The sequence below is a fragment of the Pseudorca crassidens genome, chromosome 10 (genome assembly GCF_039906515.1).
Source record: "Pseudorca crassidens isolate mPseCra1 chromosome 10, mPseCra1.hap1, whole genome shotgun sequence".
Lineage (NCBI taxonomy): Eukaryota > Metazoa > Chordata > Mammalia > Artiodactyla > Delphinidae > Pseudorca > Pseudorca crassidens.
This window is the reverse complement of record NC_090305.1, coordinates 49,870,409-49,893,050: the sequence shown is the minus strand read 5'-3', so window position 1 is coordinate 49,893,050 and position 22,642 is coordinate 49,870,409. Positions and strand designations below refer to the sequence as shown.

At 35.8% G+C, this 22,642-nt stretch overlaps 1 protein-coding gene across 5 annotated transcripts in view; it reads left to right on the top strand.

The window, feature by feature from the left end:
* Positions 1–22,642, top strand: part of SLC4A7 (solute carrier family 4 member 7) — a 124,435-nt gene that overhangs the window by 78,241 nt on the left and 23,552 nt on the right. For 4 of the 5 annotated variants that reach the window (XM_067753545.1, XM_067753542.1, XM_067753544.1 and 1 more), the window contains 10 exons: positions 1,253–1,410; positions 2,994–3,081; positions 4,723–4,869; positions 9,294–9,400; positions 11,517–11,691; positions 15,348–15,481; positions 16,640–16,885; positions 18,734–18,839; positions 21,502–21,663; positions 22,067–22,180. In XM_067753545.1, the coding sequence (XP_067609646.1) occupies positions 1,253–1,410; positions 2,994–3,081; positions 4,723–4,869; positions 9,294–9,400; positions 11,517–11,691; positions 15,348–15,481; positions 16,640–16,885; positions 18,734–18,839; positions 21,502–21,663; positions 22,067–22,180 (1,437 nt within the window). The remainder of the gene's footprint in view (positions 1–1,252; positions 1,411–2,993; positions 3,082–4,722; positions 4,870–9,293; positions 9,401–11,516; positions 11,692–15,347; positions 15,482–16,639; positions 16,886–18,733; positions 18,840–21,501; positions 21,664–22,066; positions 22,181–22,642) is intronic. The other variant, XM_067753541.1, reaches the window with a different exon arrangement.

Here is a 22,642-nt window from a genome sequence, read left to right as displayed (position 1 = left end):
GCATACTTTGTGAGTACTGCCCCTGAATAATTGATCCCCTGTGGCCATTGTAAATTTTTTTATTGGTATTTACTATAGGATACGATGTCAGACTTTTAAGATTCATTTTTTAAGCCTTTATCTTATGATGCAAATTCTATAAATCACATTTTGCAGAAAAGGCATTTAAATGATGATTTGCAGTATAGCTTTGCTGAGCTTTATGCTCTAAAATTATAAAAAGCTTTGCCAAAAAAAAGCCTTGCTTATGGGACATTGTACTGTTCTAAGTCGATCATATTTTTACTGGTGCACCAATTATTTCAGATGAGTGTAAAGTGTTCAGTAACTAAATTGCAACGAATAAATTACTATAGTTTAAGTTATAGATCTCCTCTAGACATGGCAGATGCCATTTACTTTTGTTCCTCTGTCACAGTTTTCCTTTTTTTACTTGGTCTGTCCTTGTGTACACCTCCTTATCTCCTGTTGGGCAGGAGTCTGCCTCCTGGCACTGTAGTTGTGGCACACTGGGTGTGGGACTCAAGAGGCCCGCTGTAAGTGCTGGTTTTATTTTAATAGATAGCCCTGTAAGTGGTTGTTTAGTGCCTTGTGTGAAACTGCGTATAAACGAAGAAGTTGCCATACTTTGATATTATGCTTGTAACCTTTTCTTTGTAATTATACACAGACAACTGAATTTGATTATATAGCACTACCATATATGTATACCAATTATGGCTATTTTAGTTTTAAATAAACATAACTTTTCCCACTTAATGAGAATACTGGGGGATGCCCAGAGTTCTTTAAAATAAAAAGGACTTATAAAAATATATAAAATATAAAGGAACTAATTGATTTCTAAGATTAAACAATAGATAATAATTAAATGAATATTTTTAGCACTGTGTATAATTTCATGGACCACTGTTAGCTTGTGAACTATATTTTTGTCTTTAATAGTTTTTAATGAATACTGCTATATTCATTGAAAATTTTCTCTAGTTTGTATGTTTGGTAATTTAGATCTCTGAAGTAGTAAAGACTATGACAGTAAAACAGTTGGGAGTATTGTTTGGTAGATGTGTTTTGCTTGCTTTTTTGTATTTGTCTTTTGTATTTGTGAGAATTTTGGCATTTTTACATCCTTTAGATCACCAGTTTTGATTAGCAAATAGTAGTCTTAAAAGCATCTTTTCTTTCCTATTTCCCTCTGGTCTTATTAATACCATGCACACTTTATTTTTAATTATTATTTATTTGTCACTAGGTTGATATGAATTTCATGAGAAAAATTCCTTCAGGAGCTGAGGCATCCAATGTTCTGGTGGGAGAGGTGGATTTTTTGGAAAGACCTATAATTGCGTTTGTGAGACTGGCTCCTGCAGTTCTTCTCTCAGGGCTGACCGAGGTCCCTGTTCCTACAAGGTAAAGAGAGGGTTAATTCCAATTTACATTCTCCCAGAATGTCCAAAATCTAAAAAATTTTATTCACTGAAGGAACATGTTGCTTTATGCAGCAAGCACAGGGAGATCGGCTCAGTGCTTTGGGATGACATAGAAGGGTGGGATAGGAAGGATGGGAGGGAGGCTCAAGAGGGAGGGGATATGGGGACATGTGTATGCATGTGGCTGATTCGCTTTGTTGTGCAACAGAAACTAATACGGTATTGTGAAGCAATTATGCTCCAATAAAGATCTGTTTAAAAAATTGATAAATTTAAAAGCTCAAATTATAAATTAAAAAAAATACATTGGATTTATATTTTTACAAGAAGTGCGGTATCTTGGGAGCCTTGGTTTAAAAAACAGTTCATCATTTTAGACATAGTATGTTCTGTGCAGGCACTGAAGTCAGAGAGAATGGAACTGAATCCTTGCTCTGCCACTTTTTGTGGGACGGTCAAGCCAGACTTCAGTTCTCTAAGCTTTATTTGTAAAATGAAGGTAGCAGTACCTCACAGGGTTGATTAAATGTAAAAATGCCTCTGAATTAGGCAAAATGCTTTGTTCTGACCTGATCAAATCTTCTGTTCAGTATACATTATAAGTAAAAATTAAAATGGGGGTCATATCCTTACGAATTAGCAAGTTGTGTTATAAAGGGTTATCAATTTGTTAGCTACTGATTGTATAAACTTAATTACAAATGAGAATAATTAAAAATATTTTTTTCTTATTCATATAATAGTAAACAAGAAGAATTAATTGCAGCTTGATTGAAATATATGTGCCAGTTCTTAATAAGCTTTACTGAATTGCATTAAAGGTATAGTATTAAGATAAATGAGAAGAATAATTTCATAGATTCACATTTAAATTCTTACGAAGCAGGAAGCTGAATACTTCCAGTTTGGATTATTGTGAATATTAATATTTTACTGTAGTGTGAACAATGATATAACTAAGTAGGAAGTTAAGTAATTTTTATTTAGTCACTATAAATAAATTAAAATCAAATAATAAGAGGTTTGATGTTAAATTTGGAGTTGTAAATAAAAATGCTTTTCCTTCCAAAGGGATTAGTCCCTTATTTACCACATTAGTGTCTTTATCCAGACTGTAGTTTGAGGGATCATGGATTTCTTGTGCATACTCTTAGCTATTTTATTAAGCCAAAGTAAATACTTAAATGGGATTAGTATTCACTTTATTTACTAATTTACTTTTTTTCATCAGTACAGACCAGAAAAAATTGTTACTCAAAATTCAAAAGGATATCGAAGATGGGAACTTTTAATGTAAAACATCAATTCCTTAAGTACTTTTTTACTCTAAGGAAGATGAAAAGTAATAACTTGGTAGAAAGTTATTTATGAATGCCTTTCGTAGTTTTGTGATCTGTTTTCATCTGAATAGAGTTCCATCCTCTTTTCAGCCATTGGTGTGTGAGGACGGAAAAGAGGTCTGAGTGTTGTTTCTGTGTTTACATTTGAATGATTTCTTTATGATTCCTAGATTTATGTGTGTATGTTGTTTATGTTTAAATCTGTGTTTTCATGTTTCCTTAGGTTTTTGTTTCTGTTATTGGGTCCTGCAGGCAAGGCGCCACAGTACCACGAAATTGGAAGATCAATAGCCACTCTCATGACGGATGAGGTAATTAAAATGCCCTTTGACATGGACACTAATTAAAAAGCATATAATGCATATTATAGTTCTCCTTTCATAGTGAAGCTTAAAAAATTGTCCTTGTTTGTCTTTACTATTTTATCTCATATTCACTATTTGCCTTTTGCAAGGTCTTTAGGACCTTTCTGTCAGGGATCAGTGGATACTGTTTGGTTTCCTCCCTCCCCCCCCCCCCCCAAGTTGAAATTATTGACCATCTTCTTGACATTTTGAAATTTTCTTCATCCTGCATTTCAGGATATTGGTTCTTTGGGTTTTCCTCAGGACTTTGTGTTTTCCCCTTTTTTCTTTATAATTTCTTGCTTTTGCGGACTTCACCTTTGACCATGGCCTGTATTGATCAGGACTTTGTCTCTTTGGGAGAGAGCTTTATAGTCGGGTACTTGTTAGACATCTCTGCTTTGTGTCCCTAAGGCATCTGAAACCCCACATGTCTGAACTGACCTCCTTTCTCTGTTCTGTCTCAGTCAGTAACCAGATTTTATTGATTTTACCTTTTCTGTGTATTTTGCATTTAATCTACCATCTCCTTTCCATCTGCACCATCACTTCTCCCTCCAGCTTAGACTCTCTTACCTTCTTTTCTTTGGTGACAAAAGTGGATCATATGGGCCTTTCTCTTACAGTATTTTCCTCTGTACTATCAGTAATATGCAGATTTCAATAAATCATTTCCTTGATCCAGATGTATCAATGACATCCTATTGTATATTTGTTTAAATTTAAAATCTTTACCGTTGTCTTAATAGGGTCTGCCTAATCTAGCCTCTGTACGCTTTTTTTTGGAAATTTACATGCTATGACTGAGTAGTCACCTTTTCTCTACCACTTGCTCCGTCCACATCAGCTTCCTTTTTGTTCCTCAGATGTGCTATGCCCACTGCTGCCCCTGGACATTGCTGCTCTTCCCTTTGCCTGAGTGCTCACTCTACCACCTCCACCCCACCCTATGCATGCTTTGTCCCTCATTTCAGACAGATTTCTCCTGTAGTGTTTCCTTCTCTAAGAGACCTTCCTTGGCCACCCAGTTCTTCCCCATCAGCTTCCCTTCCTTTACCCTGCTTTATTTTTATAGGCACATTTATTATTACCTACAGTTGTGTATTTATGTAATTACCTGTTTCACTGTCTTTCCCCCTGAGTTCTTGAGTGTAGGGACTTTGCCATATCTGTGTCCATAGTGCTCAGAATTGTGCCTGCCAAATAGTAGGCACTCAGTAAATATAAATGATCAAATTAGTTATTTAAGTAAGATTGTTAGCATACCCATGATTATTCCTTTAGGATAAATGACATTAAAATGTCAATAAAAGTAAACGATGCACCTACAGTATTATTTTATTCTGTATTTATTATTTCCCAAGTAAAATATTCTCTTTTTAAAAATTGTTGTGTATTAACACATCACTGGTTTCTTTTGTTGTTTGTTATTCTTAATTCATCTGGTAATACTAATAGTGGGTTATTTTTTAAAGTTATTAGCGAGAGTGGGAACAAGAGTTAAGGTAATTATGTAGAGTTAGTTATGTTATCGAAAGTGGATTACTATGTGTAGAATTTTCTTTCAGCTTTACAATCCTTTTACTCCATATGTGTATTTTTCTTTAGATTTTTCATGATGTAGCTTATAAAGCAAAAGACAGAAATGACCTCCTATCTGGAATTGATGAATTTTTAGATCAAGTGACTGTCCTACCTCCAGGAGAGTGGGACCCTTCCATACGCATAGAGCCGCCGAAGAGCGTTCCTTCTCAGGTGAGAATCCACACAGTACTTCTTGGTTTATACATTTTTAAAACTCAAAAACTATATGAAGAACTACTCTCAAAGAAGTTGTTCCCCACTGTGTCCTGTTTGCCTTCTTACCCCTGTCCCCACCTCCTGTGGGTCACCATTTGTTTTAGTTTTTTGTTATCCTTCCAGCTTTTATTTAGTACGGGGAAATATGAACATATAGTCTTGTTCTCTCCTCTTTCTTACCAGAAGTTAACATCCTATTTGTAGTGTTCTGCACCTTGCTTTTCTCATGTAACAATATTTCCTGGGGATCTGATCATAAGAAATCATAGAAATACTCCTTCTTCCTTTCCTCACAGCTGTGTTTTATTCCAGTATGGATGCACCATAGTTTGTCCTGTTTCTGGTGCAGGTTGTTTTCAGTCTTTTGCTATTACAAACCATACCGTAGTGTTCATATTGCCATTTTAGTCTTGTGCAGATGTGTCTGTCCGTAGGATGGATTCACGCGAATAAAATTGCTGGCTCACATGGGAATTTATTTATAATTTTAGCAGATATTACCAGAATCTCCTCTTCAGGTTGAACTGTTGTGGACTCATTTTGGTGATGAATGAGAATGCCTGTTTCCTTACAGCCTCAATAGCACAGTGTGTTGTCAAACTTTTGGATATTTGTCAGTCTGATAGGTATCATTATCTTACTATATCTGGTATTTTAATGTGGTTTTAATTTGCATTTCTGTAATTAGTGAAGTTGAATATTCCTGAATATTTTTTGCTCATCACCCTCCATCACTTTTTTTAACATTTAAATCATTTGTTGATCCTTTTGAATTTATCATGACGTATTATGTAGAGAATGCATGCAGTTTGTCTTTTTTCTAAATTGCAGCCTGGTTGTCCCTATTTATTAAAAAGCATTTCTCCACTTGATTGGTGATGTTCTTTATCATTTATTAAATTTCCATATGCATTCAGGTCTGTTTCTGGAATTTCTTTTCCAGTGGTCTGTCTATTCATGGACCAATTTCACACTTTAATTTCTGAGGCTTTTTGTTATATTTTAATATCTGGTAGGTCTGCATTCATTCTCAACCTCCCTCTTACTCTTGTTTTTCTGAATTTTCTTGGCCATCTTTGCATATTTATTTTTCACATGAGCTTTAAAATCAGCTTTTTACTTACAGAAATAAGATGTGATTTAAAAAAAATTGTGATGGAAATTAAATTTCCAAATGAACTGAGGGAAAGTTGACATCTTTATAATATTGAATCTATTCAAGAACATGGTACATCTTTCCCCAGTTGTTTTCCTATTTCAAGTCAGTTTTTGTGTCCTTAAAGAATATTATAAAGTTCTCCTTATCTGTGCCTTACACACTTCTTGGTGAGTGTATTCATAAGTATTTTATCTTTGTTTCTATTATAAATGAGATCTTTGTTCCATTATATCATCTGCTTGTTGCTTTATATATATATATATATATATTTATATGTATGTATATACACACACACATATATATATATTTATGAAGGCTATTGGTTATTGTATATTTCTTTTGTATCCTGCTACCTTTCTTAATGCTTTTATTGTATGTAGTAGTTTTTTAGTCATGTAATCTGCAATAAGAGATAATTTTATCCCTTATTTTGTAATTCTTATACCTCTAACAAGTTTTCTGTTAATTGTATTGATTAAAATCTCTAATAGTTTTAAGTAGTAGTTGACTTCAAAGGGCATTTCTTAATTTTTTCCTGATTGTAGTCAATATTCCTAGTGTTTCTCTCATTAAGTTACTGTCTTTAGTGCCAAAGTACACATTTTATCATGTTAAGAAAGTACCCTAATTTCTGTTTTATTGAAATTTTTAATATAAGTGAATGTTGAATTTTGTCAAAGGGCTTTTTAGCATCTCTGGAGATGATCATATAAATTTTATTTATCGGGCTTCCCTGGTGGTGCAGTGGTTGAGAGTCCGCCTGCTGATGCAGGGGACACGGGTTCATGCCCCGGTCAGGGAAGATCCCACATGCCGCCCATGAGCCGTGGCCGCTGAGCCTGTGCCCCGCAACGGGAGAGGCCACAACAGTGAGAGGCCCGCGTACCACCAAAAAAATATATATATATTTATCAGTTATCATGGTAAATCTCATTAATAGGTTCTTTAATTTGAAAGCACTCTTGCATTGTTGGAATAAGCCAACTTGGGCTTTACAGTGCCTGTACTCTTTGTCTAATGTTTTATTTAAGTTGTTTGCATCCTCTGTTTGTAAGTGATTGGTATATAGATTTTTGTGCAGTCTTCACATTTTGGTATCATCATTATTCTTGTTTCATAAAAACAAATTCGTAAGTTTTCCTTTTTCTGTGTTCTTTAAACCTTAAGTGGTTTGGAATAATTTGGTTCTGAAAGTTTGAAAGATTTCTTTATTAAAATTTTCTGAGCTTGACTCTTGTGTCGTAGACTTCAACAACTTGCTTATTTCTTCTGTGGAAATTGGTTTGTGTAAGCTTTCTCTTTTTTCTGGAGTCAGTTTTGGTAAACTGTATACCATAGAAAATTACCTATTTTCTGGTGTCGATTTTGGGAAATTATGTTTTTTGGTATATTACCCATTTCATCAAAATTTTTCATTTATTTGCAGAGGGTTGTGTTGTGCAGTCTGTCTCTCTCTTTGTACATATATTTCTTATATATATGTAAAATTTATGAAGTTGCCCTCTTGTCATATCTTTGGTTGTATATTAGCTAATAGTTTATCATATTTTTCCAGTAGAGCAGCTTTTAAAATTTATTTCAGTTCTCCTTTTTAAAAAAGTATATTGTGGAGCTTCCCTGGTGGTGCAGTGGTTGGGAGTGCGCCTGCTGATGCAGAGGACGCGGGTTCGTGCCCCGGTCCGGGAGGATCCCATATCTCGCGGAGCGGCTGGGCCCGTGAGCCATGGCCGCTAAGCCTGCGCCTCTGTGCTCCGCAGCGGGAGGGGCCGCAGCAGTGAGAGGCCCGTGTACTGCAAAAAAAAAAAAAAAAAAAAGTATATTGTGTTTTGTAACTCGATTTCTGCTTTTAGCAGCTTTATTTTATTCCTTTCACCATCCTTCAAAGATTTTTTTCACATTTCCTGAATTAAATGCTTAATACACTTATTTTTATTCTTCCAGTTTTCTTAATGTAAGTGCTTCATTTTCTTGAATGAAGCTTTTGCTGTATCCCACAGATTGTGGTATATAGTATTTTTCTTTAGATTTGTTTTCTAGGAATTCTGTAATTTTGTTTTCCCTTTCCCCTTTGAGCTATGATGTAAGTTAGTTTTAATTTTGACATTTTCTTTTTTTGGCGGTATGCGGGCCTCTCACTGCTGTGGCCTCTCCCATTGCGGAGCACAGGCTCCGGACGCGCAGGCTCAGCGGCCATGGCTCACGGGCCTAGCCGCTCCGCAGCATGTGGGGTCTTCCCAGGCCAGGGCACGAACCTGTGTCCCCTGCATCGGCAGGTGTACGCTCAACCACTGCGCCACCAGGGAAGCCCCAATTTTGGCATTTTCAAATGGTGATCTTATGATTATAGATAAGTTGTGCTGCTCTATAAATACTGAACATGTGAACCAGGGAATTTAAGTCTTTAGTTGATCCAGAGTCTTTGATCCGGGGGACCTCCTAGGATAAACACCACCCCCAACCCCGTCTTTTTCTTTCTCCTCTTCTCTCTCCCTTTCTCTTTGGTCTCCTCTCTCTCCCTCTAGCGGTCTCCCACCCACCCCAACCCAAACCCCGCCACCCACCCACCCCCCCTGCACATGCGTGCACATGCGCGCGCACACATACACACACACACACACACACACACTTTTTTTAGTCCAGCAACCTCTGACCTTTGGAGGTAACAAATTAAAAGCTCACTCTGGTGAGGAGGAGGAGATCTTTTATCATGAGAATAGTACTCTTGAATTTGTAATAAAACTTAATTGGAAATTGATTTTTATGAAAATTTATTTATAACTCTTGTGCTACTTATGTCTTAAGGGAAGTATTTTAAAAAGGAAAAAAATAGCATTTACTCTTAATGTAAAGTGTATTTTTTCTATAGTTAACGTGAGTAAGATTTAAAAAATTCTAGTTGGAGAGATGCTTTATTGGATATTTCTGCTTCTGTTGCTGAGTAGTAATTTGAAATGGGGTGTGTGGGTGTTTTATAGTTTATCTGATATTAGAATATAAAGCAGAAGAAAACAATATAAATTTGAAATATTAATAGAGACAAATTTTAGATTCTATTTCAAAGTACAGTTTCTTTAAAGTGGAAGTTTACGTTAGGAAGCATTTTTTTCTAGGAATACTGGTTAGATATATAATCAGTATGATATCTCATGTTCCCTCTAATTGAAGATGCCTCTCAGCTTCCTTAAAACAATTCTGAAAATGTGTTTTTTGTGAAATGCAGGAAAAGAGAAAGATTCCTGTATTTCCCAATGGATCTGCCCCCAGCTCGGGTGAGACCCCTAAGGAGGCCCCACACCATGCTGGGCCTGAGCTACAGAGGACTGGACGGTGGGTACAGATACTGATACAGTGTGGGTGTCTTTTAGGGGCTAGAGATTGATTTGATGGAAAAGGCATAAGCATTCTTTTTCTTTGCAAATATTTGGAAAGTAATTTTATACAGTATTTTTTCCATATTTTAAAAAATGTATATTATTTTATAGGTATATAATGTTAAGGATAATTAATATGCACTTTAAAGTAGTTTACTAGACTATATTGGGCTCTGTATACCAGGATTTAATTTAAAATGAAAATATTATGCAGCATATGTTAAGAGTATTGTAGTTCTATAGTAGGTTAATTTAACTGCCTGTACAGAAGGTTCTTGAGGAAAGTGTGGTGTCCTATTGCCATTCTCATATGAAGTTAGAGAATTATGGGAACAGAGAGGAATTGTAACCAATGTGTCGTGTGTGTGCATAGATGTAAAACTCTTCCATGAGCAGTACATCATGAGGTAATGTAAAATTCGACAGACTAGCATAATTAAACCGTAGTAATAGTCTCTGGAAACCTAGTTAGAAAAATTGTTGCAGAAGTTAATTTTTGGAATAAAGAACAGAAATGTTACCAGTGCAAACATTGTCTTAAAATATTTTGTAGAGGTAGAAAATGATATGGTATTACCATTGTGTAGAAAAAAGCATGTGGATGTTGATACTGTTTTATCCATTGGTGGTCCCTATAGAACTAAAGATCTTGAAGCTTAAATATTTGTTTAAAAATCCAGGATAGCTTATACAGGATGTCTTAATTCATTGACTAATATAGTAGTCTCTGAGTATAATAGAGTAAGACTCTGTCCCCATGCGAAAGGGGCTTATTTAAGTTATTATTATTATTACTTCTTCAGACTTAAAACTGAGGTAGGGTTAGTCACTGAGAAGTACCAAGCCATACCCCCAGTGATCTCATGTTACCCTAGAGTCTCATATAAATGATTGATTTGATGATATACTTTCATTTTCTAGATTATCATTGGCACCATTTTTATTGCAAGTTGGCACCTTTTTTTACAGTTTTCTCAGTCCCCTTGCTGTCATATTATTTATAGGATAACTTCTTCCAGGTGTCAATGTATGTTTAGGCTTTATTTCAGTATTAACTTTGGAAAAAGCTAGAATGGTAAAGCTTGAAACATCTAAAGCATTTGAAAGCATAAGATTAATTTGTTTGGTGTATTTTTCTGCAGTAAGGATTTGAATGATATTTTATGAGTCACAAAATCTTTTTAAATTACTGATTTGTCACCGGTATTTATTGAGTACCTACTATTTCCCAGGCAGTGTTCTAGACACTGGAGATAATGGCAGTGAATAAGAAAAGGTCCCTGCCCCTCACAGAGCTTATATTGTAGTGGAATGCTTTCAAGTTAGATGTATCCAAAAGTCTGATTTTAAAAAACACTGAAATGATAAGTCATTGAAATGATTTGATATGCAAATATAGATTTTAAATTTACTAACTAAAACCTCTTAGTTTTATTAATATGCACACTGGTTTGACTACATATACAGTAAATTACATACACTGAAATAGTTTTTAGGCTTTTTTTCTAGACCAGAAGTATTCATGTGTTTGAAGTACTAAAATTTTAAAACTAAAATTATTTAATTCACTACTTGAGTGGGCCTGAGCATACTATATTCATATTAAAGGGTATTTGGGGACTTATGATTATATTATAATTGCATTCCTGGTATTTCTGACACTTGCCTTTAAGATTTATAATATAAATAATGATTAATAGCATTGCTTATGCACATTTTCATGAATAGGTTGTTAGGTTTTATTTATTTTTATTATGTATTTCCTTGCACATTTGTGTTTGATATCTATTGCATTTACTCATATAGTCATTTGCCTGTAGTCTTTTCAGTATATAGTCCATATGATACAGATGTTTGTGTCTCTTTTAACTTAGTGAGGTCTGCCTTTCCACTATCAGTGGATTAGATTAAATGAGTTTGTCTTCTATAATTTATACCATTATTTAAATAGGATATTGATTTTTGTTGACAAAACGCTAGGCACCAGCAGTTTTATGTAGCCCATAGTTTTAGTTTGAACTAGCCAGAATCCTCTAGTGTACAGTTTGACGAGTTTCATCTCACCTATTTAGGCTTTTTGGTGGTTTGATACTTGACATCAAAAGGAAAGCACCTTTTTTCTTGAGTGACTTCAAGGATGCATTAAGTCTGCAGTGCCTGGCCTCGATTCTTTTCCTATACTGTGCCTGTATGTCTCCTGTAATCACTTTTGGAGGGCTGCTTGGAGAAGCTACAGAAGGCAGAATAGTGAGTACAAAGATTGGTAGTGGCCAGGCTCTTAGCTCTTCAGAGGCAAGTGTCTGTGTGCATTTGTCTCACTATTCATACTTTTATTTGAAGAGTCTACCCACAGCATGATTAACCTGTCCCAAAGCAGACTTCCCCCAAAGGTAATTGCAATGGAAAACATGGGGAAGCCATTTGAACAGGAGAAGATGCACAGTTGAGGTAAAAAAAAAAAAAAAAAAAGAAAGAAAGAAAGAAAAAAGTTTGTCATGGCTTGCTGGATGAATGGTTTTATAAATTGAGTAAAAGGCTTGTATTGTCTTTGTGGGGGGAGTGGGTGGGAGGAGACAGATCAATTGAACTGATTCTGGGTGGGTCATGGGTGGGAGAATTTATCCGTGGGGTCACTTTGTATCCTTTAAGGCATCATAGGATTAGTTAGAGCCATATGATTAACATCAACTAATCCACCCTGGCAGGTCCCCTGGGCTAGACTGTTTGGAAGAAGAGAGCATAATTCTGGACAAATGATGGATTTTTGAAGTGGTGTTTAATTTTGCTGTTATTAAATTTGTGTGAATGTTGCCAAAGTGTTAATTGGAAAGTATAACTGAAAACTGCATCTATATTTTGATATGACTAGAATGAAAGTTTTTATGTTTTTTGTTCTTAGTGATACTGTATTGAGGCTGTGGGGGCCTGATATTGGAACAGCATCTAGTGCTTCGTGAAATTTGGAAAGACTTTTTTGTTGCTGTTTATATACATTTTAATGGCGTTTAAATGAGACAGTTTGTGATTCCTAAGTATATTTTGTTTAATGATATTTACTGTTTAGAGAAAATTTATTTTTTACAGATAAAAGGTTAAAAACCAACCAATTCTAAGTAGTAATAATTGTTCAATTAAAGTATTTCATAAGCTGAACATGAGATAAACCTGACAACTGAAATTTCCTTTCAACTCAATTTATTTTTGATTATTTAGATTCTTTTATATTATTCTTTTATATTATTATAGCAAAATAGATATTTTTAGTAAGTTTCTTTATGTGCTGTCACAAGTTGTACATGTAACTCTGCTGGTCCCTGAGGAAGTGTGTCGTGTCTGTTACCATCATGGAAATACTGTTTCTTTCCTCTTGGACTGTCACTCACTGCCTGCCCGTCTCATCCTGCTGTTTAATACCCTGTGCATGTGATAGAGCTTTAGGCACTAGAGGAACATAGACAAGGGTAAGACATGGGCATGTGTCATCTATCCTCAGGGTCCTAACCTAGGAGAAAAAGATAGGATAGTATATATGTAGTTACTATGTCGTGGTGTTCTGTGCCACACGTGAGTGAGGTAAAGGAAGAGCTGTAGGAGTTGTAATAATTTAGAATAGAGAAATCAGAAATATTATGGAGGGAAGTGATATGGAGATGATGCGTTTATTTTCAGATGCCTTATTGGAACTTCAGGTAGAAATGGAGACATTAGGAGGTGCAGTTCCAGAATTTATAGAGTGGTAAGAAAGAAATATGAAAATTGGGAAACTGAAAATAAATGAGGTTAACAATGTAAAGGGAGAGAAGGAGAGGAAAAAAGTGTGGGAAGTTATCCCCATTTATGAAATGGAGGAAGGATGAGAATGAGGAGAACAATGGCCCAGAGAATTAGACACAGGCACAATCAGAGCTCTGAAAGAGGAGTCAGGATGATGTAATTTTGTAAAAACCAAAATAGAGGTGTAGACAAGGAGGAAGATCAGCAGGGATTGTTCAGTGCTATACAGTGGAGAGGCGTATGGGGGAGATTAGGGGAGGGCTTCTGGTGGGTAAAATGGAAGCTTTTGAATGTGGGTTAGTTAGGGCAGTATAGGGAGGGCTGTGATTTCTTTAGGGAAAGACAGGTTTTAGTTTGGGAATGAACATAGAAACAGTTTAAAAATTGGGAAAAAGTAGGTCTGGGTAAAAGAACCTAGTAAATGTGGCAATGAGGGGTTTGGGGAATGGTGAAAGGAAGGTCTTCACCTGGAAGTTTCTGCTCTTTCAACACAACATTGAGGAGGGAAAGTAATTTTGCGCCCAACTGCCTTCCCCACCCCATTAGCATTTCTTTATTTGCCATTTCCTTGTTTCTCTGCTCAATTTTTTGCTTTCTATTTCTAGATGTTGTTTAGACATTTTTTCCTTTGATTTGAACTCTAAATTCATTCCTAAATATACATATTATAATTGAACTAAAGATTTTATAATAGCTTAGTAGTGTCTTCCAGGACAATCTCTTGTTTGTCTGTGGGCAAGAAAACAAATTTATATCATACAATTCATAAATATATTATTAATATGAACACTTATTCATTTTGCTGAAAGTCTAGTTTGTATGTGGGTTTGATCCTATTTTTATACTAATAATTGAGTGTTACTTTTACTATATACTATTCTTATGTTGTGATTTTGATTTTGGAACATGCTCTTATTACTGATGATGATAATTGCTACCATTTATTGAGTGCATTCCATATGCCAGACAGTGTGCTTGCTAGTGTTTTCAGAAACACTGCTTCTTTAAGTTCTCCTGGCTATCATCACCCACATTTAAAAATGAGAAAAGTTGGGCTGGACAAGTCTGAGATACGGCCATGGTTTAGCACCTGGTGGGAAGCAGTCTTCTACTTCAGATCTGGTTCTGAAGCCCTGCTCTCTGCCTGCTGCTGGGTTGCCTCTCAAGTTCCAGGAGGCTTGTTTCTCACAAGTGTCTTGTCTTTGCTTTACCGATGATGGGCTTTTCCTTTCTTAATTGTATATCCCAGTTGACCTTGATGTTTGTGAATGGTAAACCGTTTTCTTTCTGACCCCTCCCCTCTGTCGAGTGTCATAGCCTATATGCCTTAGCAACTGATAACCTAATCAGTTAGGATGTAATGTTGGTAGTGAAACAAAATTGGCCTACTAGCTTTGATTTAAGGTTTCTATGAGTCTTTCATTTTATCATTTTTACCAAACTTTAATAATAATATTTCCTCATGTATGGTTTCTAGGAGTTTTTTAAGGAGATTTTTCATCTATTATTTATGTTAAGCATTTCATGTTTTATATATGTTGGTTAAGCCCATCATATTAGATTAATTTCTTTAAAATGTATGGGAAATTGCACTTTAGAAACAAGTTTGAGAATGATAGTTTCAAATTTGAGCATGCTAATTTCTTGTTCATCTACTTGAAGGAGTCTTTTTTTTTGTAGCACACCACATCGAGCATTTAGTATGTTTTTTATTTTCTTAAATGAACTATTTCAGACATGCAAAAATATTCAAAATAATGTATACATCTTTATACTCACCATAGGCTTAAGAAGTAAAACATGTATAGATAGGGTTGGAGCCTCTGTGTCCATCTTCCATTTACCCCTTTTTCCTTACCTCCTGTAGTACTGAGTTTTAAATTAGGGTTGATTATAAAAGTTCACCTTTAATATGCTAAAACAAAACAATTTTTCTATGTATTTAAAATATATTTGTAATTTTCCATATTTAAAATTTAAATTTGAGATTTAAAGTTGCATTTGCTTTATTTTTTTAACCACTTGATTAATATTTTTATTTTCCAGGTATCTTATATATGTGTATTATAGTAGGTTAGAGATATATTTATGATGTATTACCTTTATTCGTCTCTTTTTTCCTTAAACAGAGTGCAATAGAGTCTCTTTTTGGAGCATCATTAACTGGGATTGCCTATTCGTTGTTTGCTGGGCAACCTCTAACAATATTGGGGAGCACAGGTCCAGTTTTAGTGTTTGAAAAAATTTTATTTAAATTCTGCAGGTATGTAATAGTTACCTACTTGTCACATTTGTTTATGTATGTTTATAATTATATATTATTGTTACTAACTTTAGTTAAAAGTACATTGTATATTTAATAGCTGAAAAAGAGGATCTGATGAGTATACATATTTTCAATATTTTGGGGCTACTGTGTGGTCAACCCTACTCTGGCTCCTTCTCTCATCCCCAGTCACCTTGAATTTAAACTCAGTGGATTTGAGTGCTGATAAGAAAATCACTTGAGGGACAATAAAAGTCCTTTGTGTTAGCAAATTTCAACCTAGTAAGAAGGTAGTTAATCTGAATTATTTATTATACGGTATGTTGGTCTTCTAAAGGAAGTTTAGAAAGCAGTGGATCTCGAAGGCTCACGCTGACTTTACCCAGCAAGCCTGTGTCACAGAGGGAGCTGCAGCTCACAGTGTGGGGTTAGTGCAGATTACTGGAGCTGGTAGCCTCGGAATTTGACATGGCAGTACTATTCCTTTTGTGAGATAAATGCAGTTGAATATTTTAGTCTGAAACAACTTGATGCTGTTAAATGTTTGATTCACTAATTTCTCTTGTTTGGATTCTTTTGCCACTGGACAAGCTGATTCTGATTCTGATCTGGCACAGTACACACATAAATAGAGAATGTAGTGGCCTCAAGTGTTTTAGACTCACTGGTAGTAATTTCTTATTTGAAATTGAATTGGAAAATGAAGTCACTGTGGTGATACTGGTGGTAGAGGAGCTGGTGGTGGTGGGGCTGGGGCGTGGCTGCCGTGTTGACGCTGGAGCATCTGGGTCTTCAGAGAGAGCGACATACATCCACTTGTTCTACAGGCTGCTTATCTGTCATTTACTCCTCATAACTGATTTCTAAAGTGAGGTCTTTGTTTTTAAAATATTTATTGCCTAGTAGATTTTCACTGTAAACCTTTTGTATAAGTAAAATATAATCATTAAGTCTACTAATAAGAAGCTAGTCTTCAGTTGAAGCAGAAAAACACATAGAGCTTTCTTTAGTCATTATTTTGTTATTCTGTAATGTGTTCTCTTTTAGAAATCTTAAGTTTTTATACTGTTCTTATTGTTTGTTATGAAAATTTTAAGTACCAGTACTGTTTGGCATGTATATGTTGATCATGTCCACATTTTTCTTTCTAAACAGAGATTATCACCTTTCCTATCTGTCTTTGAGAACCAGTATAGGTCTGTGGACTTCTTTCTTGTGCATTGTTTTGGTTGCGACAGATGCAAGCAGCCTTGTGTGTTACATCACCCGGTTCACTGAGGAGGCTTTCGCAGCTCTCATTTGCATCATATTCATCTATGAGGCTTTGGAGAAGCTCTTCCATTTAGGAGAAATATATGCATTTAATATGCACAGCAATTTAGATGAACTGACCAGCTACTCGTAAGTGTTTCTGTTTCCCCTAATAGTAAATGTATTTTTGCAGAGGTGTCTGAGCAAAAGAAAATGGACTTTTTGCAATGTGATGCTCACTGTATATCTAGCTATAACTACCCAACTAGCAATACGGAGGTTGACTTGTTTGTTACAGATGAGATCTTACCAAAGCACACAGTGGATGTAAACGCGGTTGTACAAATTCAGTCATTTTTATTCACTGAAACAATTTGTCCAAGTGTGTGTATTTTTGGTTTTATGTGTAAATTGGATTGACCAATTTAAATTCAGTTGTTTGGCAACTAACCACCATATATTTATATATTCTTCATGTTTTGCATTTTCATTAACGTTTTTGAAACTTGATCATTTTTATTGGAAGTTATTTTAAAGTGTAATTTCAGTGCAGTGTTGTATGTTGTTTAGTGGATTATTTTCTTTGTGATAAGAAAAGCATGAAATGAAAATATTTTAGGACTCTAGAATAAAATAGGATTTGAGAAGTAATTATAATAGTTACAAAGGGTTGGCAAACTTGTTTAAACTTGAAAAAGGTTATTAAAATTAGACATACCGAGGTAGATGCCTGTATTTGCTGTCTTGAGCACAGTTGGTATGAGCATGAGCCTGCATTTGATTAACTTTCCTGGAGGAACGTGGTTACCAAAAGCCTTCCTTCCTCCTGCCCCCCTCGGCCCCAGTCCCTCACTTCACACCCCTCCTCCTCTCGCTGTCCTCACACACTCTCGACTTTGATGCACAGAGGAGGGAGGGATGTGAAACTTCCTATAAGACATTGACCTATTTGAAAATATTAGTGACACTTTGATGCCAAATCTATTTTGTGTCATTTTCTTTGTTCTTAAACTAGTTAATTTTTTAAATGTTATTTGTTGTCTTCTCTCTTTCCCTGCTACTTTGATCTTTAAAAAGCATGGTTTTTATAGCTAGTGCCAACCAGTTAGAGCACTGTTTCCTACCTGTGAACATCATTTGTTCAGCTAACATTCTGTGACCAGGCACTGTGTTAGGAATGTTGAGTAATATATTCATGTCAGTGTTCGCCATTCATATCGTAGCCCCTTTTGTGTATGAAGAAACTGAGGCTCGTGGAGGTTAAAACTTGACTTGGGTCAAACAGCTAGTAAATGATAGAGCCTCAGTTGAATCCAAAGTCTAGCCACCTGCCTTTTCTCAAACAGCTCATAATCCAATTGAGAATATTCTTGTTTCTTTTCATTTTTTAAATCCATATTTAGAGATTTCTTTGCTTATGTATGTGTTTCTAGCTTTTTCAGGCAGGTGAGATAGTTCTGGATATGAACTGAACTCTCTGATTGCTTTGACTCTCCTAGTCCTGTCCTGAAAAACTATGTTTTACCTATTACTTTAAGGATGGATCTTAAGATGAGTAAAGGATGAGCATGAGCAGGTAGGGCTAGAATTAGTAGGAGTATAACTTATACTGGTTCCCAGTGCATGTTGTGTGTGTGTAGATGGGAAGGCGGCAGCGGCTCCTGTGGAGGTAAGTGGTAAGATTTAGTGGAGGCTGACCGTGTTAAACATGGTGGTGTCTTCTCAGATTTTTAAAGAAAATAGTACTGCCCCAAGGGATATATCTAACCAGTTTCATTAAGTAAACATTTTATTGGTATTTCTATTAGCTTTGTTATATTTATATAAGCCAAACTTTATTCCATTCCATTGTTTCTGATATTTTCACTTTTTAGTCTCCATGCTTTGCAACATGGAAAAAAGTTAAGAAGTTAAAAGCTACTCCATTGTGTGACTGATTTAATAAAATGTAAACATGAAATGCAGAATGGTTAAAACTACCCAATTCTGATTTCTCAGATGTGTATGTGTTGAGCCTTCTAACCCTGGCAATGAAACTTTGAAGGTGTGGGAGGAAAGGAATGTAACGGCACACAACATTCCCTGGGGGAACCTCACTGTCTCTGTGAGTATATGTGAAGTGAAGGCTGGTGCAAACAGTAACCTTGTTATTTAGCTTTTCCTTAGTAAACCTAAATTTCCTTCTTGATTGATGGATATCATATGTTTTCAGAATATAGAGTTGTGTTGACCAAATAGAAGTTACCACATTTTTATTTATCATGTACTGAAGTGTATAGGTTGAAAAGAATGAAGCTGGTAGGAAGGGAGATCAAGATGGACTATATTTGGCTTCCAAGATATTAATTATTAAAAAGATTTGAATAATCTTCTGGTTTCTAATTCCTCTTGGATTCATAAGTTCATAGGCCTGTGGTTGCTGGTCCTCAGGTCGACAGTTCCAGCAGCTCTTACCCACTTGCGCCTTCTGTTGATCAGTCCATCTGCTCCGGCAACTGCTTATTTAGAAGATGAGGAATGCTCGTACTGAACCTGTTTACCTTGTAGAGACTAGTATGACTTCAGCACTGAAGGAAAGGAAAGGAAAGGAAAAAGGACAGAAACATATAATGAGCACCTACTGGGTACTGAGCACTATTACATACATATTTTTGTATTCTGTTGGGAAATGTTGTCCTAGCCCTAGAAATATCTGTTTTGGACACTTCCCAGGTTGGGATTTAGAAATAAAGATGTCCAGTGATGCTGGCAATATCAATTAAAACCAAGATCCCTTGAGCTTCTCTGGTGCTTTTTATATCATGTAAGCAATTGTAGGTCATTCTTTTCTCTCTAAGGGTGATAGCTCCTAAATATGTAACTGGAGGGATTTCATCTGAAATTTTATCCCATTGATAATTTACATCTGTACTGTCCGGTACAGTAGTCACTGCCATATGTGTCTATTTAACTGTACGTTCAATAAAATTAATTAAAAGTTCAGTTTCTTGGCTTCACTAGCCATGTTCCAAGTGCTCAGTCCTGTCGAGTGACTGACTGCTGGCTGGCTGTACAGGACGGTGCAGATACCTGACATCTTATCATCACAGACAGTTCTGGGGACAGTGCTGATGTAAAGCACTGTGTGTCAGTAATCAGCTTAGAATAATACTTTACTGTTTTATATTAGAATAATATTTTATTAACTCTGTCTATTTTGTTGTGAAAGAGGTAGAGTTAATAGAGGTGCCTATATGAAAGTGATTTGTTAAAAAAGCTCATTTCATGATGAATAGGATGTCTTAATATTTTAGATTATGTATATGGTCTTTTCAGTGTATTTTCTTGATATCCATCAGGGCCATGTTAGGTTTTTTTGTGTAGCTATAGCTTTTATTTCTATGATCCATGTTGTAAATTGTAGGATTACTAATCTTAGCACGTAGAAATTGAGAATAATGGAAACTTTGTTTTTCTTTCAGTAAACCTGAGTTGTATTTTATTTTTGCGGTATGCGGGCCTCTCACTGTTGTGGCCTCTCCCGTTGCGGAGCACAGGCTCTGGGCGCGCAGGCTCAGCGGCCATGGCTGAGCCTAGCCATGGCCGCTGGGCCTAGCCGCTCCGCGGCATGTGGGATCTTCCCAGACCGGCAGGCGGACTCTCAACCACTGCGCCACCAGGGAAGCCCTGAGCTGTATTTTTAAAATGAGTCTCATTAGAATCTAAGTAAGGAAAAAAGGACTTCAGTTGCATGTGCCTTTGTTAATCTCTGGTTGCCTTTCAGTTATTTTTCCCCCCAGAGGAAAATCAAGTCAATATATTTCTATAATTGTATTGTATTATGTTATATTATTGACTATATTATTGATTTTATTAATGGAAATATTTCAGTGGTCACTTTACTGCTCACAGTCCCATGCATTAATCTCACCATCAGAAAAGTCAGAAAGGGGCTTCCCTGGTGGCACAGTGGTTGAGAATCTGCCTGCCAATGCAGGGGACACGGGTTCGAGCCCTGGTCTGGGAAGATCCCACATGCCGCGGAGCAACTAGGCCCGTGAGCCACAACTGCTGAGCCTGCGCATCTGGAGGCCGCGATAGTGGGAGGCCCGCGCACCGCGATGAAGGGTGGCCCCCACTTGCCGCAACTAGAGAAAGCCCTCTCACAGAAACAAAGACCCAACACAGCCAAAACTAACTAAATAAATAAAAGCTGAGCTGATGTCCTTCTTCACTAAAAGAAAAAGAAAGAAAAGTCAGAAAAGCCAAGCACAGTTTTTATTATTGATTCGAATTTAATAGTTTAACCATCTCTTATTCAGCATTCTAAAGGCAGAGTCGTAATTTTCTATAGCTTTTGTTGTAAGCAACTTGTTCAGAGGTAAAGGAAAGACAGTGAAATTGTTGAACAAGAATGCAAACAAATATTTGGGAATTAATAAAAGGCTTATATTGAGATATATGAGCCTTTCACTAAAGGAAATAAGGAGTTGAAAGAAAGGAGTGGAGTGTATGATGTGAATAACTTGACAAAAATACAGTATTTCATTTCAGTGACTTAAGATGCAGATTTGTCAAACCATGACCTCTCTGAACTCAGGATATGTTTTAAAATTGATTGTGTGTTAATGTTGACTTGATAGTGTTTTTTCTAAGTGAAACATAAAATAATGGTATGCCTTATGATCAGTAGCATCTTAGAGTCAAAGAAGTTCTTAGTAATTTATTGGCTGTCTGAGAATCCCCTTCAATCCCTTCCTTTTTCTGTTTTTTCCCCTTTTTTTCAGGAATGTAAAATCTTTCATGGTACATTTGTAGGATCAGCTTGTAGTCTCCATGGACCTTATATTCCAGATGTGCTCTTTTGGTGTGTCATCTTATTTTTCACAACATTTTTTCTGTCTTCATTCCTCAAGCAGTTTAAGACCAAGCGCTATTTTCCTACCAAGGTAATTGGGGTTTAATTTTGGAGTTCTTGTAATAGTCATGTTTTTAGTTTTCATTTCCTTGGTTTGGTTTATTTCAAAACAATAAGATATTGTTTGAAGTTAGTACTTTATGTCATATAGCTATAAAGAAATTATTCATAGTGAAAAGTGTATATTCCATGTCTGAGCTAACAGTAGGAAGACAATGCTATCATGAGAGATGATAGGTTAGTTGTCAAATGTGTTTCTTATCTTTTGCAAAAAATATTAGTTATAAATGTATTTCACTGATACATTGTCACTAATTAAAAAAAACCTCATTCACACTTTCTAGTGGCATATTTTAGTCTGTGAAAGATATGAATTATTTAGAAAGGACACATAGTATTTTTGTGTTTATACTAACGAAACCCCTTTAACATAGGTGCGATCGACAATCAGTGACTTTGCTGTATTTCTCACCATAGTAATAATGGTTGCAATTGACTACCTTGTAGGAGTTCCATCTCCTAAACTTCATGTTCCTGAAAAATTCGAGGTAATGATTAAAACACTTGGCTATTTGTTACTTGGGAATACCAAAGTACTTTAAAGTGAGATACCGCCTCCTAAGTAGTTATTTCTAAAATATGCATAGTCTCTCTGAAGAGCTGATGCTTTGAAAGCAAAAATTATATATATGCCTCACATATATAAAAAAATGAAAGGATGAACAGAGACAAGTGAACATATTTAGGAAATAAGCAAGAAGGTATCAAAGCTGGCCCATCAGGTAGAGTGAATGAAAATATTCATGGTGAGGAGTTGGGAGTCATTTAAAATTTTTGACCCTTCTCTCATAGCTGGAGTTCACAATATACTTTCCAGGTGAAAGAAACATTCTTTATTCCTTTATAAAGGAGTAACTCAAACTTGAATTTATAAGAGTGGCAAGGGGATCCTCATTAAAATTTTTAGAAGGGTGGTATATCTGACAGTAATTGGAAAGCTTTGTGTAACA